The sequence below is a fragment of the Malus sylvestris genome, chromosome 9 (assembly GCF_916048215.2).
Source record: "Malus sylvestris chromosome 9, drMalSylv7.2, whole genome shotgun sequence".
NCBI lineage: Eukaryota > Viridiplantae > Streptophyta > Magnoliopsida > Rosales > Rosaceae > Malus > Malus sylvestris.
The window spans coordinates 16,802,551-16,816,104 of record NC_062268.1 but is presented as its reverse complement, the minus strand read 5'-3'; the positions used below and the strand labels follow the sequence as shown (position 1 = coordinate 16,816,104).

The 13,554-nt window shown below is 38.5% G+C and overlaps 1 protein-coding gene across 1 annotated transcript; it reads left to right on the top strand.

Moving 5' to 3' along the window:
- Positions 1-3,080: 3,080 nt before the first annotated feature.
- Positions 3,081-7,333, top strand: LOC126583822 (beta-fructofuranosidase, insoluble isoenzyme CWINV1-like). Its single transcript, XM_050248344.1, has 7 exons — positions 3,081-3,303; positions 3,494-3,502; positions 3,971-4,833; positions 5,268-5,426; positions 5,607-5,845; positions 6,043-6,133; positions 6,919-7,333. The coding sequence occupies exons 1-7, from the start codon at positions 3,117-3,119 to the stop codon at positions 7,093-7,095; spliced, it is 1,725 nt and encodes a 574-aa protein (XP_050104301.1). The 5' UTR covers positions 3,081-3,116; the 3' UTR covers positions 7,096-7,333.
- The last annotated feature ends 6,221 nt before the right edge of the window (positions 7,334-13,554 follow it).

Here is a 13,554-nt window from a genome sequence, read left to right as displayed (position 1 = left end):
GTTAGAGCACCGAGGAAAAAGAATCGAAGTTCACCCAAGTATAGGGTTACCGACGGGTTTTAACAAAATTAAAGCTATTCCCGGCCTATTTGGCCTGGGTCACAGTTTCTGACGATCTCCGTCACTTTCGAGGTGTTTTCCGACCAAATCACGACGAGATAGCCATCGTGTAAGGTTGCCCAAAAATTCCTGCGAATTACCAGTTTCCCACGGACAGCCGTCTTTCAAACCATTTTCCGACCACCATTTGGACTCCAAGCTGGCGCCGATCGCTCGGGACACTCCGATGGTTGTGCTAGGAAGTTGTAGCACGAACTCCAGGTGAGTGGATCTTTCCTTGCTCATCTTATGTTTCATGATTAATAATTCTATAAATGCTTTTAAATAAAACTGAGAAACTTATGCCATGACATATATATAAATTTATATGTTATAAAATACTATGAAATGGTTGAGTTAGATTTCATCGTGATCTATCCATATGCGTATTACTATAAATGATTATTGTGAACTACGACTTATATGCTAGCCATGATTAATGAGATATGTGATGAGATATGAATATGTCGTACAGGTCACTAGAGGTGACTCCGACTTATACGCTAGCCATGATTGATGAGATATGTGATGAGATATGAATATGTCATACAGGTCACTAGAGGTGACTCTGACTTATATGCTAGCCATGATTAATGATATATGTGATGAGATGTGAAAATGTCGTACATGTTACTAGAGGTGACGCCGACTTATATGCTAGCCATGATTGATGAGATATGTGATGAGATATGAAAATGTCGTAGAGGTCATTAGAGGTGACTCCGACTTATATGCTAGCCATGATTGATGAGATATGTGATGAGATATGAATATGTCGTATAGATCACTAGAGTTGACTCCGACTTGCGTACTATTATGAGATATTAATCGCATGATTATTTGATATTATTGTTGAGATGGCAAGTGCCTTCGCCCATGAGCGGTAGGTCTCGGGTTCGAGACTTGGGAGCAGCCTCTCCATAAATGGGGGTAAGGCTAGCCGACACTCACCTCTCCCAGACCCTGCGTAAAGCGAAAGCCTTGTGCACTGGGTACGACCGATTGTTGAGATGTTGTGTGGTGGTACATTATGATTTCTCTGGAAATTATACAGGTGTTGTAACGAGGGATTAATTGTGTTATATGTTTTCTATTAGTAATTTACTTACATGGCTACTAACCTTTGTCTTGTTTTCACCCTCCAGATATTATTAGCTAAGTTTTATTATCACAAAAGACTCGCGGCGATTCTTAGTATCGAAGACTATTTCGAGAGTACAATTCTTATATCATTTTTCTGTACTTGCTTATACTCTAACATCACGTGTGAAGTGGGTTCATTCCCGTTCACCAGTGCACTCTAGTATTTAGGCACTCTTAGGTTTAAATTTATTCACAATTTTCCACACCATCACACTTTATGGCTTTGTTACCTTCCAGGTGTCGGCCAGCACAGCTTGATTCGGAGTCCTAATGGACATTCCGGGTCGGGGTGTATCAATATATGTGTATTTTTATTTTGTTTTATATTTATAAATTCATTGAATCCAACGGCTAAAATCTAATATAATTAAATCCAACAGTAAAAAAAGTTCAAATTTAAATCTAACGGCTAAAATAATTATAAAAAAAAATTCTTTTATGTGTTTCATATTCTTTCATAGTGTTCTACGAGATTCATGGTATCGGTTTAGTGGCTTTTCAATAATTATCAGAATTTAAATATTTTTATGTTAAAACATGCATAAAATTAAATAAGAATAGTCTACATAATTTTTCTTTTTTAAAAAGTTACTTTATGAAAAAAAAAATTATTCTAAATTTATTTTTTAATAATATCGAGCTAAAAATTTAACTTGAAAAAGTTTGAGTGGAAAAATTATTTCTGAATTAGAAATTTTAAATGTTAATTCAAAGGGTTGGAGATAGGTTATTGAGGTAGGGAATTTTGGAACTGATTATTTTATATAAATCTGAGAAAACTCTGCCAAGCGTATGAGTTAATTACCAATTTGTTTTTAGTCGAGCACGAAGTTTTAGACCAGCATCTTGAGTGATGTATAAGGGATAGAACAAGTTGAAGTTAATGAATGATTATGTTGTGCATGGTTGACTGTTTTTTAATATTAAGCTAGAAGCCATATGGGGGACATGAACTGAAAGCACTTGCAAAATCGACTGGGTCGTCTCAATGTGTTAAAATGCGTTCTTTTTTTGGGAGAACAAAAAATTAAAAATAAAGCGTTCTTTAGATCTTCATCATTTGGCACTTCTATATATTTTTATAAGACCTCGAATGCATAAGTACATGCTTTTAATCACGTGAATTATAATTTACTCTTTTATCTTGTCATCTTTTGTTTGTTTAACATTATTCTTGATTTGATTACCAAAAAGAAAAATGGGAAGTTCAAATTTGTTTTTCATAGTGCCATAAATAGTAGTTTACAGTATTTTTTCATGGTTCGTACTACTGAGTGATTCTAAAAATTATTAGCAGCTTGATTTTGCATATAGAGATCTCATATTTGTTTGCAACCATTAAATTTTGCATATAAGACATAATATTGTAGCCGAATAACTTTTGAAGATTATTAAACAAAAAATGAACACGCAAGTATAATTGTTTGGTGTAGAGAAAACCCTTTTCTAATAGAGGTGTGATATCTACATATTCCTTTTTACTTTTCTCACACATTTTTTATTTTCGGCCGTAGGATTGAATGAATTGAAGAAGATCAACGAATAAAAATTAACAAGAAGTATGTGAGAAGTAAAAAATGGTGTATGTATAACATATCCCTTTCTAATACCATCTAACCAGAATGGATAAAAAGAAAGAAAGAAAATGAAACCCTTTACTTTTGAATTTTTTATTTGAAGAGATCAACTAGGCTGCTAATTTCTTGTCCTAAAGTTTACTTTTCCTCCTTCAGATCTTATGATGAGACATCACTCTGCAATGACTTTTTGTTCTTTATCTCACATCTAACCATCCACCCTTAGCCTTGACTACTCTTATAAATACACCGGATAGTGTTCCCTTAATTTCTCATCCCCACGAACACAAAGCCACCATGTCTGTCTCCTCTCTCTTTCTCTACTGCTTTCTGTGTCTTTGGCTAGGCCATGCTGTTCTTCGGCTTGAAGCTTCCCACCATGTTTACAGAAGCCTTCAAACTTCCGAGCTAACTTCCTCACATCAAGATACTGAACCCTACAGAACTGGTTATCATTTCCAACCTCCCAAGAACTGGATCAATGGTATATTTTTATATCCCCTTTAATTTTCTTCATTAATTTATTCTAGTTTTTGTTCATATATTTTCATTCTTTTTCTATCACCCGTCATTTTTATTGTTTATAACTCTAACATTTGTTTTCTTGCTTCTCGTTTTTGACATTGACTTGTTCTAATTGTGGAATGGACAAATCGGCTTGTTTGGTTGCACAGATCCTAATGGTTAGTTTGTCTCTCCTATTGTTCTATTTTCTTCAAAAAATATTTTGTGCAATTAGTACTCTTCTCTTACATTTCTGGGTTTAGTGTATGGGCTTTCAGGATCGAGTCATTAGCATATGTGTCACTAATCTTACAATTTGTTCATTTTCCATGAACCTATATGCTTATATACATGTATATAACTCCTATATACATATATAGCTGGGAGTCAAAGTCATGATTGGTGGCTTTTGTATTGTCAAAAATGTTGCGATGCATCAATGTATTGCATTGGTCTGTAGAGTACTTAAAACCGTCAGTATAATGGTTTCATCTAAAACATTTAAATCTAGCTTGTCAGTTTAGCAATGTCTATTCTTGTATTCTTGCTCTTTTAGCCACACTTTATTTGTTCCTCTTTTGGTTTAGGCTTTTCGGCACTTTCGAATTTCAAAAGTACTAAGGCCTTGTCTATTACTCTTGCTGCAGGACCATTGATTTACAAGGGAATTTACCATCTCTTCTATCAATACAACCCTAAAGGTGTGGTTTGGGGGAACATTGTGTGGGCTCATTCCACATCAACTGATCTTGTTAACTGGACCCCACATGATGCTGCCATCTTCCCATCACAGCCGTCCGATATCAACGGCTGTTGGTCGGGTTCCGCCACCATCCTCCTGAGTGGCAAACCGGTCATTTTGTATACCGGAATCAACCCCCAAAACCAGCAGGTTCAGAATTTGGCCTTCCCCAAGAACCTCTCAGACCCATTTCTTAGGGAGTGGGTCAAGGTCCCACAAAATCCCCTAATGGCACCCACCCAAGCTAACCATATCAACGCAAGCTCATTTAGGGACCCCACAACTGCTTGGTTGGGCCCAGATAAGAGATGGAGAGTGATCATTGGAAGCAAGCAGAACCAAAGAGGATTAGCTATCCTATACAGGAGTAAAGATTTCCTTCATTGGGTTAAGGCCAAACACCCCCTTCACTCAGCCAAGAAAACTGGAATGTGGGAATGTCCAGATTTTTTCCCAGTTTCAATCCATGGCCAGAATGGTCTTGACTCATCAGAAAATGGTCCTGCTGTCAAACATGTGCTCAAGGCTAGCCTGGATAACACTAAACATGAGTACTACACAATTGGGACTTATAACGTTGACAAGGATATATATATTCCGGATAAGGGTTCAGTGGAGAGTGACTCAGGCTTGAGATATGATTATGGAAAGTTTTATGCTTCAAAAACTTTCTTTGACAGTTCTAAGAATCGGAGGATATTGTGGGGTTGGATTAATGAATCGTCGAGCGTCGAGGGTGATATCAAGAAGGGATGGTCTGGACTTCAGGTAATGTTCTTTTGCCAAACAAATATTTATGCTGTCAAATTATGAATCTAAATCATACCAGATCCTCTTTGGATCTCCAAATATTAAGTCTAAGGATCAAATGATTCAGGCGGTTAAAATTTGATCCAACGGCTATAATTAATGCTATTTGCTATTTCTTTTTTTGCTATTTTTTTTTTATAAAACGAAGACAACGGATGGTAAATCACGATTATCTTTCTGGCCACAAGTTTAGCTTTCACACCAACAACGAATTTCGAACCCGTAACCTCCAAATTTTTTTTTAAAGAAGCTCCAGATTCGTACTTTACCACTGGGCTAACCAGCTCGTGGTCCTATTTCTTGGCTATTTGGTATTTAAATAGTCTCCAATTAGCAGCTGGCTTTTGTGAACTAAATTGGTCTTGTATTTGCATTGACTTTGACTCTCGCAGGCAATTCCAAGAACCCTATGGCTCGCCAAATCCGGGAAACAGTTGGTGCAATGGCCAGTACAAGAAATTGAAAAGCTACGTGGAAAAACGGTCAAGTTGCCAAGCACTGTGCTTAAGGGAGGATCGGTGCGTGAGGTAGTTGGTGTCACTGCAGCACAGGTGAATATTTTATATTGCCAGTTTTTTAATTTACACGAGCGATATTTTACTTTAAACTAGATGAAAGAAAATTCAAATGCATATAGAAGGCACATCCGTTCTAGTTCTAGCCGCCCACGTCTACTACCAACCGTTTTAATTTTGGTGTATTTTCCTTTTGTTTTGTCAACTGTTTTGCAGGCAGATGTGGAGATTACATTTGGAATAAGTGATTTTAAGAAAGCAGAAGTTCTTGACCCTAGTTGGACGGACCCCCAACTTTTGTGTGGCCAAAAGAGTGCCACAGTTAAAGGTAGTTTAGGACCATTTGGGCTGTATGTTTTGGCTTCCAAGGGCTTGAAAGAATACACAGCAGTGTTCTATAGAATATTCAAAGCCAATAACAAATATGTGGTGCTCCTCTGCAGTGATCAAAGCCGGTCTCTCTCTCTCTCTCTCTCTCTCTCTCTCTCCCACCAAATGTCTAACCAAACTTCAGATTGCTAACGTTTTCCCAAAAAACAAAAAAAAAAAAAAAACCTCAGATTGCTAACTACTTGTTTTTGTCTAACCATACTTCAAATTGTTAACTACTTGTTTTTTTTTTTTTTTTTTTTTTTTGGTTATGGGTCGGTAGGTCTTCCTTAAATAAGGATAATGATAAGACCACTTATGGAGCTTTTGTAAAGGTGGATCCTCTTCGTGAGAAGCTGTCGCTAAGAAGTTTGGTAAGTTGCCTTAAACTAATATATATATATAATCATTTTTTTATTGAAAACGATGTCTTTCCATATGATCATGGACCTCCATACGCATTGCATTCATGGAAAAGTTTATTTGAATGTAAAAGTCTTCCCCATGAGAAATTTCAATCAAGCACATTTGAGAATCTAGAACCACCTCATGGGTAACAGTTCATAAGAAAAGGTCAAATGCTACGATCAATCTTATCGTATCGTATTAGGATGAAAAACTGATTTCTGGTCATTGGCTTTGCAGATCTCATTGTGAGACTCATGTATTTGCATTCATGATCAAAAATTACTCATACGCCTATATGCATACACTCTTTCTAAAATTAGAGAAATTTTTCAATATGACCGTCACACAGGATGATACATTACGTGTCGTTATATAAATTGTGGGATATATGTGTTAAAAAGTTAATAATTTAGAAAATAAAATTTCTCATCACTTACATAAAAACACGTGGTGTACCACTCGTCACAACTAAAAATTTCTCCTAAAATTGGACTAGTATACATGCAAAATGGGGATTCTAGCTACTTTGGGCACGTATGCATGCGCCACAATCTTTGACATGCATGACTCATTCGTTGCACATTTTACACTTGTCGATATGCCAATAGACCAGCTTTATACCATCTATGGTTCCTTCTTTTTGGATATGGATGCCTATACCTTTTCACTTCATCCTTTTCTTTTTACCCATTTCATGATAAGAAACATTTGACCTAACGTACTTGGAAATTTTCCTCCTTTTTCTGAGCAGATTGATCACTCAATTGTGGAGAGCTTTGGTGGAGAAGGCAAGGCGTGCATAACAGCTAGGGTTTATCCCACATTGGCCATTGACGATGATGCTCACTTGTATGCCTTCAATTATGGAACAGAAGATGTAAAAATCACAGGGAGTGCATGGAGCTTGAAAACAGCAAAAATCAATTGAAATATGAAATAGTAAAGACTACGGGAGAGGAGAGGAGGAGAAAATTAATCTTCTTCAAAGCATAGAATATTGTTGATTCTGGTGATCTTAGATCATTGATTTCGATTAACTCTTCAGATAAAATAATGGTGTCAATATATATATATGATTGGCATCACTTCCATCATGTATTTCGATCGATTGTGTGTCTCTATAAAAGACTAATGGTGAATAAAGATTGAAATATATATTGAAAGCATTTGGTTTTTGCTTCCTACCAGCACACAGCTTGGCACGTTGTGCATAAATATATATATATATATATATATATATATATATATATATATTTTTTTTTTTTTTTTTAATGAGTCATTTTATATACGTGTTAGACTTGCAAGGTAATATGATAACTATTCCTTATATGTAAGGGTCCAAATATAACATATGACATCTACCCTACTAAGTTCCCACAAAACTGACTATGTTTCATAAATTGTATGTACACTTGTAGATCTTGGCACAGTACACAAGAGTTTGCAAAAGTTTCTCTCTCAAAGATAGTGTTTAGGCGAAAATTTCTCCGAAGATGGCTCCTCGGCACTCAACACAACTCCCCAAGGGATTGGCACTTTGGATGTGTAGTCGGGCTCTTACCTGCTGATGTGTTGCAAGAAGAGGACAAAGTTAGTTTTGAAATGTGCCTTTGTGGGGCCTTAGGTGTAGGCCTTGAGGCTCGCAATCAAAACTAAGTGCTAGGCGTACCACTACTATCTCAGTATAACAGATGTAGAACAAGATTGTGCTTAGTCGATTACTTGCACCCCAAGTTACTCGGACTTCTTGTTATCAAAGGATTGTCGTGGATGGGTTTAGTCCACATTAAGTTCTTTTTCTTGCCTTGTGACCAAGGACTTTCAGTTTATAGTCTTGTATATTCGAATGAGGGGAGTCCAGATCCCTTAAGTCATTTGTTTGGTTCTTGATTGGTTTTAAATGAAAGCATATCCATTAAACTGATCAGATCCAGATACAAATAAGACTTTTAAAATTGGAAAACATGCGGATATGACTTGAATACGTACTGGAGAATGCATTAAGTAATAGATCTACAAATTCAGAAAGCAAACAAAGAGCTTCGGGCAAGATTTCACCTTGTCTGGCAAGGTTGAACCTCTTGTAGTCATTTCTCTTTGAGTTTACAGAGGTTTCTATGCTAGAAAGGGATGAATGGTAAACGAGTTTACACAAAGGTCGATACTACACCACTAGGGGTGATAGTAGAGCTTTTAAACAAGACAAAAGATAGCTCTTGTGAGGGAGATATCCTGAAAAATGACTAAGATCTGGGCTGAGAGCAGAGTTTGTATGTTTGTTTGTTTGATTGGTTAAGTGTCCTTATCTCTAAGACCTCTTTTTCCTTTTATAGGCGAATTAGCTCGATTGTAGTGACTTTGCTCTTGCCCGAAAGCACTTGGAGGGTAGTGAGTTGGTGTAAACTTGCAAGTGCACAAGATAGTCGTAATATAGCGTGTTGCAAGTCCAAGTATCGTTCCCACGAGGATTCTAATTCAATCTCCAATTCGATAAACTAAACCAAATCTAATAATATTAATAACACACAAAAACAAAACTATAAATTCAAACAACGGACTAGACTCGATCTTAATTAATAAAATCAATCAAGGATGTGAAGAATTTGTTGTGATGATTTTATAAACGAACAAAAACAGAACCTTAAGTAAAAACTGAAATTAAAGAGAAGAAAATGTTGTGTTTTAAGGCAAGTGATGAAAAGTCTAGGGATTCGGAATCAACCACAAGCAATCTAATTTAGGTTTCAATGCATTCAATGGATCTTTCAATTCTTTAGATGATAATTCTCGTATCTAAGTCCTTGTCAGGCACATTAGACCATAGTTTTCCTTAAGTGAATGATTCTCTCCTAGTTCAGGCAGAGGTCGTATATCCTAACATGCATTCTATCCTGGTTAAGGCATAAATTTAACAAGTAGGACTCTTTACGCTCTAGAAAACAAGGGAACCAAGCAAACCATTATTCTTTGTCAAGCAATAATGTAATTTACCACACTTAACCACAAGAAGCTAATTGAATTATATTGCTAGTTCAGCCTCAAATTCACCTTCCAATCTTACTAGATGCAAAGCCCTAAGGTGATCAATCAAAGAACTCATACAAAGAGTAACAATTCAAACAGTAATTAAGCATTCATTTAAAAGAATCTAGAAATCCAATGAATAACATTAAAAACCATAAACATTCATGCTAGGGCATCATCCTAACCCTAGAAAAAGAGTTTAGTTACTCATAAAATCTGAAAACATAATTAAAAATCTTTAAAACATGAAAAACTTCGGAAGGATGGAAAGCGGCTGCTGCTGCTCTTCTTTTGGTTCCTTCTGCGACCCCCACTTTGCTTCCTACAATCTCTCCCTTATAGATTCGTCAAAATCCTAGCATCATTAGGTTTTTTTCAATCTTTTCCTCATTTGTATTGGATAATTGATGATGTGGCAGGTAAGTTTCCCAAGTAAATTACTCCAGACCCATTTGAAATAGGACTAAAATCATCTCCAACGTTTTCTATCTTGGGCTTTGGGCTTCGACTGAATTATGACTTGAAAAACCTAACAGACTTTGCAATTTCCGCGTAGACTTGGTTGACCGACGTCTTGTACAAAAACTTTCATAGCATCGTCTAGGAAACTCGAAATCACAGTCCGTAAAATTCCTCTGAAAGCTAACATCCATATCTTTCCAATGGTATAAGGCTCAACAGCTGGTTCATTCTGAGGAAGTACAGTTTATTCCGTCAAGTTGGCTGATCTGCACAAACAGCTTCTGCTTCCAGGGCACATAACTCATTTCAATCGCCAAAGTGCTCATTTTTCTTCTTTCTTCATCTTCACTCTTCAAATCTAAGAAAAACATAAAACTAAATGAAACAAACTAAATTCACTCAAAAACATAACAAAAATCTAAACTAAAAGGGCATTAAAATGTATGCAATATTGGTCGTATCATGAGTCATCTGCTTTTTACTTGTATTGCCACTGAAAATTAATTTTTAGCTGATTGTGAGTTAGTCCCCATCACTTGACATTTAAATCATAGGCACATGGCTTATGCATTAATGGGAATGTGCCAATTTGTCTCTAGGCCTAATGCTTAGGCTTTGGGCAAGTCTTTCTTCTAATTGGAACCTCTGGGCTTCCACACACTTGCAGCCCAATGTTCAAATATTAACCCAAACAGTGCCCCCTTTAATCATTGTTGAGGGTACAATCCCAGGCGCTAATAATGATTAAATAGTTGTCGCACACCTTCTCTTGGGACTTGCACCAATTAAAGCGGTCGTTGGTTAACTAAAACACTTACACTAACCCACGAACTTCATCGTTAAGTAACCTCTCACTATATAATTCTTGTTTGTACCATACTTGACCAATCCCGAAACTAATGAGCACCGGTCAACGTTATACCGTCAAGGACCTAGAAGAGTTTCCCTCCAACCAGGAGGCCAATCACAGTGCGACACGTGTCGACATCAGAAGCCAATCACAGCACGACACGTGTCAACTTCAGAAGCCAATCACAACATGACACGTGTCAATGTTAGAACAAAGCTAGAAACTCTTCTTTAAAAGGAGATCATTCTCCCACAATATTGCCTAATGTCATTTGTACTAAATCATTCACAAGTACTCACAAAATGAGAGCTTGAACCTATGTACTTGTGTAAACCCTTCACAATTAATGAGAACTCTTCTACTCCGTGGATGTAGCCAATTTGGGTGAACCACGTACATCTTATGTTTGCTTCCCTGTCTCTATCCATTTACATACTTATCCATACTAGTGACCGGAGCAATCTAGCGAAGGTCACAAACTTAACACTTTCTGTTGTACCAAAGTCCTTATTGATTTTGTGCATCAACATTTGGCGCCGTCTGTGGGAACGACACTTATTCCCACTATTTTCAGCTTTGTTAAGCTCGTTTCCACCATTCGTACACTCTCTTTTGACCAGGCATCCCTTTCCAACATGGGGAGTGAAGGAAGCCACAGCACACAGAATGACACCCATCTTGCACCTGGTGCGAAGCAACGAAAGATTGAACAAAAGAAGTTTGCTCTTCAGGCTAAATGAAGAGCGATGTCTTCTCTTCCCCTCTACCCTCTCTGGTGGAGCTCTAAACTGGTATTGCCGTCTTCCACCTGAGACGGTAGACTCATTTAAGGAATTGAGGAAACTGTTTGTTTCTCAACACATTTTCCAGACCGAACGCTTACACTCTACGGATGACTTGTACACTATTCGCCAGAAGCCAGATGAGTCATTACGTATGTATGCTGGCCACTTCAGCCATGAGTATTCCTGTTGTGCCGAGGCAGACGACAAAACTACCCTCAAAGCCTTCACGGCAAGCCTATGTGATTGTTTCTTTAAGTACATGATCAATGCCAACACTTGGAAGACTTACTCTGAGGTGATGGCCCAGGTTTATAACCATGCCTCCACCGAGGCAAGGACATACCAAAGGAAACCCCCCACAACCACCCCTTATCAGCAAGTAGGGAGTGGAAGCCAGATCCAACCAAATGAGAAGACCTCGACCTTCCAAATGGCAGCGGTGCCTCCTCCTGCCTTACTTAATACTTCGCCAAGTCAACAAACATATCAATCTCAGGGCAAAAGGAAAGATTTCCTTCCTCACCAGTCTTATTTTAGTAAAAGGAGTAAGGGACACTATCGCGATAACCAAGGGTATCGCCATGATAACGCCCCCCCTCAGGTAGTCAACACAATGGGCCAAGCATGTGTCAGGACAGGCCCTACCTTGAGGTATGAGACATACACACCTTTAAACGCCACATGCGTGGCTATTTACCCCAGCATAGCACACCTGATACCGAAGCCAATGCCGAGGCAGTCGGGTTACAAGCCCACGAATAACACGGGCACGTTTTGCTGCTACCACGAGCACGGCCATGACTGCGAGAAGTGTATCACCCTTCGTGATCATATTGAAGCTTTGGCACGTGAAGGAAAAATTGATTAATTCCTCATTCACCCTCCAAGAGGTAACCGTAACCAACGCCGGGTGAATGTGATATATTCCATAAGTTGTGGCACACCCATATCTAAATCTTCCAACATGACCATGAAAAATAGTGAACGAGCTTTAAGGTCTGGCCACCAAGTGTTTCACATGGAAGACATCAGGGGAGGCAACTATCAAAAGCCTAACTGGGATCCAATATGTTTCTACCCTGAGGAAGAAAGAGGTATCATCTACCCTTAGAACGACCCACTGATCGTGGAAGCTCACATAGCCAACTTTGAAGTACGATGAATCCTAGTAGACACGGGGGCTTCGGTCAATATCATGTTTACTGAAGCTTTCAAGGCACTTAATATAGCTAAACACTTGCTCGATCGCTCGATTTCCCCTCTGATAAGCTTCTCCGGTGATATTGTGCAACCTTTGGGGAGCATACACTTACCTTTCACCATTGGTACAGGCCCTTACACAGCTACCATTACCACTAACTTCCTGGTGGTTAATTGCCCAACGGCATACAATGTCATCTTGAGACGCACAGGCATCAATGATCTCAAGGCCATGGTATCCACACATATTTTGTTGATGAAATTTCCAACCCCTTATGGCAATGGTTACATCAGAGGAGATCAACTTAGTGCACGATCATGTTACAACACTTCGGTCAAGCAACAGCACTTGCCTTTGCCCAAGGAAACCCTTTCTATACATGACCATGTCATAAAGACCAGCCCAGAGGAAGCCAACTTGGATTTTCACGGTGGCAACAATCAACCCGACGATCCTCGAGATGACTCTTTCACCCAGCAAGCATAACCCGCTGAAGAGTTGGAGAAGGTCTCAATCTCAAAAGATTATCTGGATCGCATGGTGAAGATTGGCACCACCTTGTCATTACCCATTCGGTTGGCATTGATATCTTTTTTGCAAGAGAACACTAAGGTCTTCGCCTGGTCATACGAGGACATGTCAGGCATCTCTTCCGATATCATATATCATCGCTTAAGTATTGACCCCAGGATCAAGCCAGTGAGACAGAAGCGAAGGTCTTATAACGCTAAACGGTACGAGGCAATGAAGGCAGAAGTTGAAAAACTCAAAGGCATAGGCTTCGTCCGCGAAGTCAATTATCCAACGTGGGTAGCAAATGTTGTCCTTGTTAAGAAGAATCCGACCAAGGAAAGTCTCCTGCTCCAAAAGGTCTTGTAGAGAATGTGTGTCGATTACACCGACCTAAACAAAGGATGCCCAAATGATAGCTTTCCTCTTCCTTTCATAGAAAGACTTATAGACTCTACAGCAGGGTGTGAACTCTTGAGCTTCATGGATGCTTACTCAGGATACAACCAAATCCTCATGAACCCTCTGGACCAAGAACACATAGCTTCACTACTA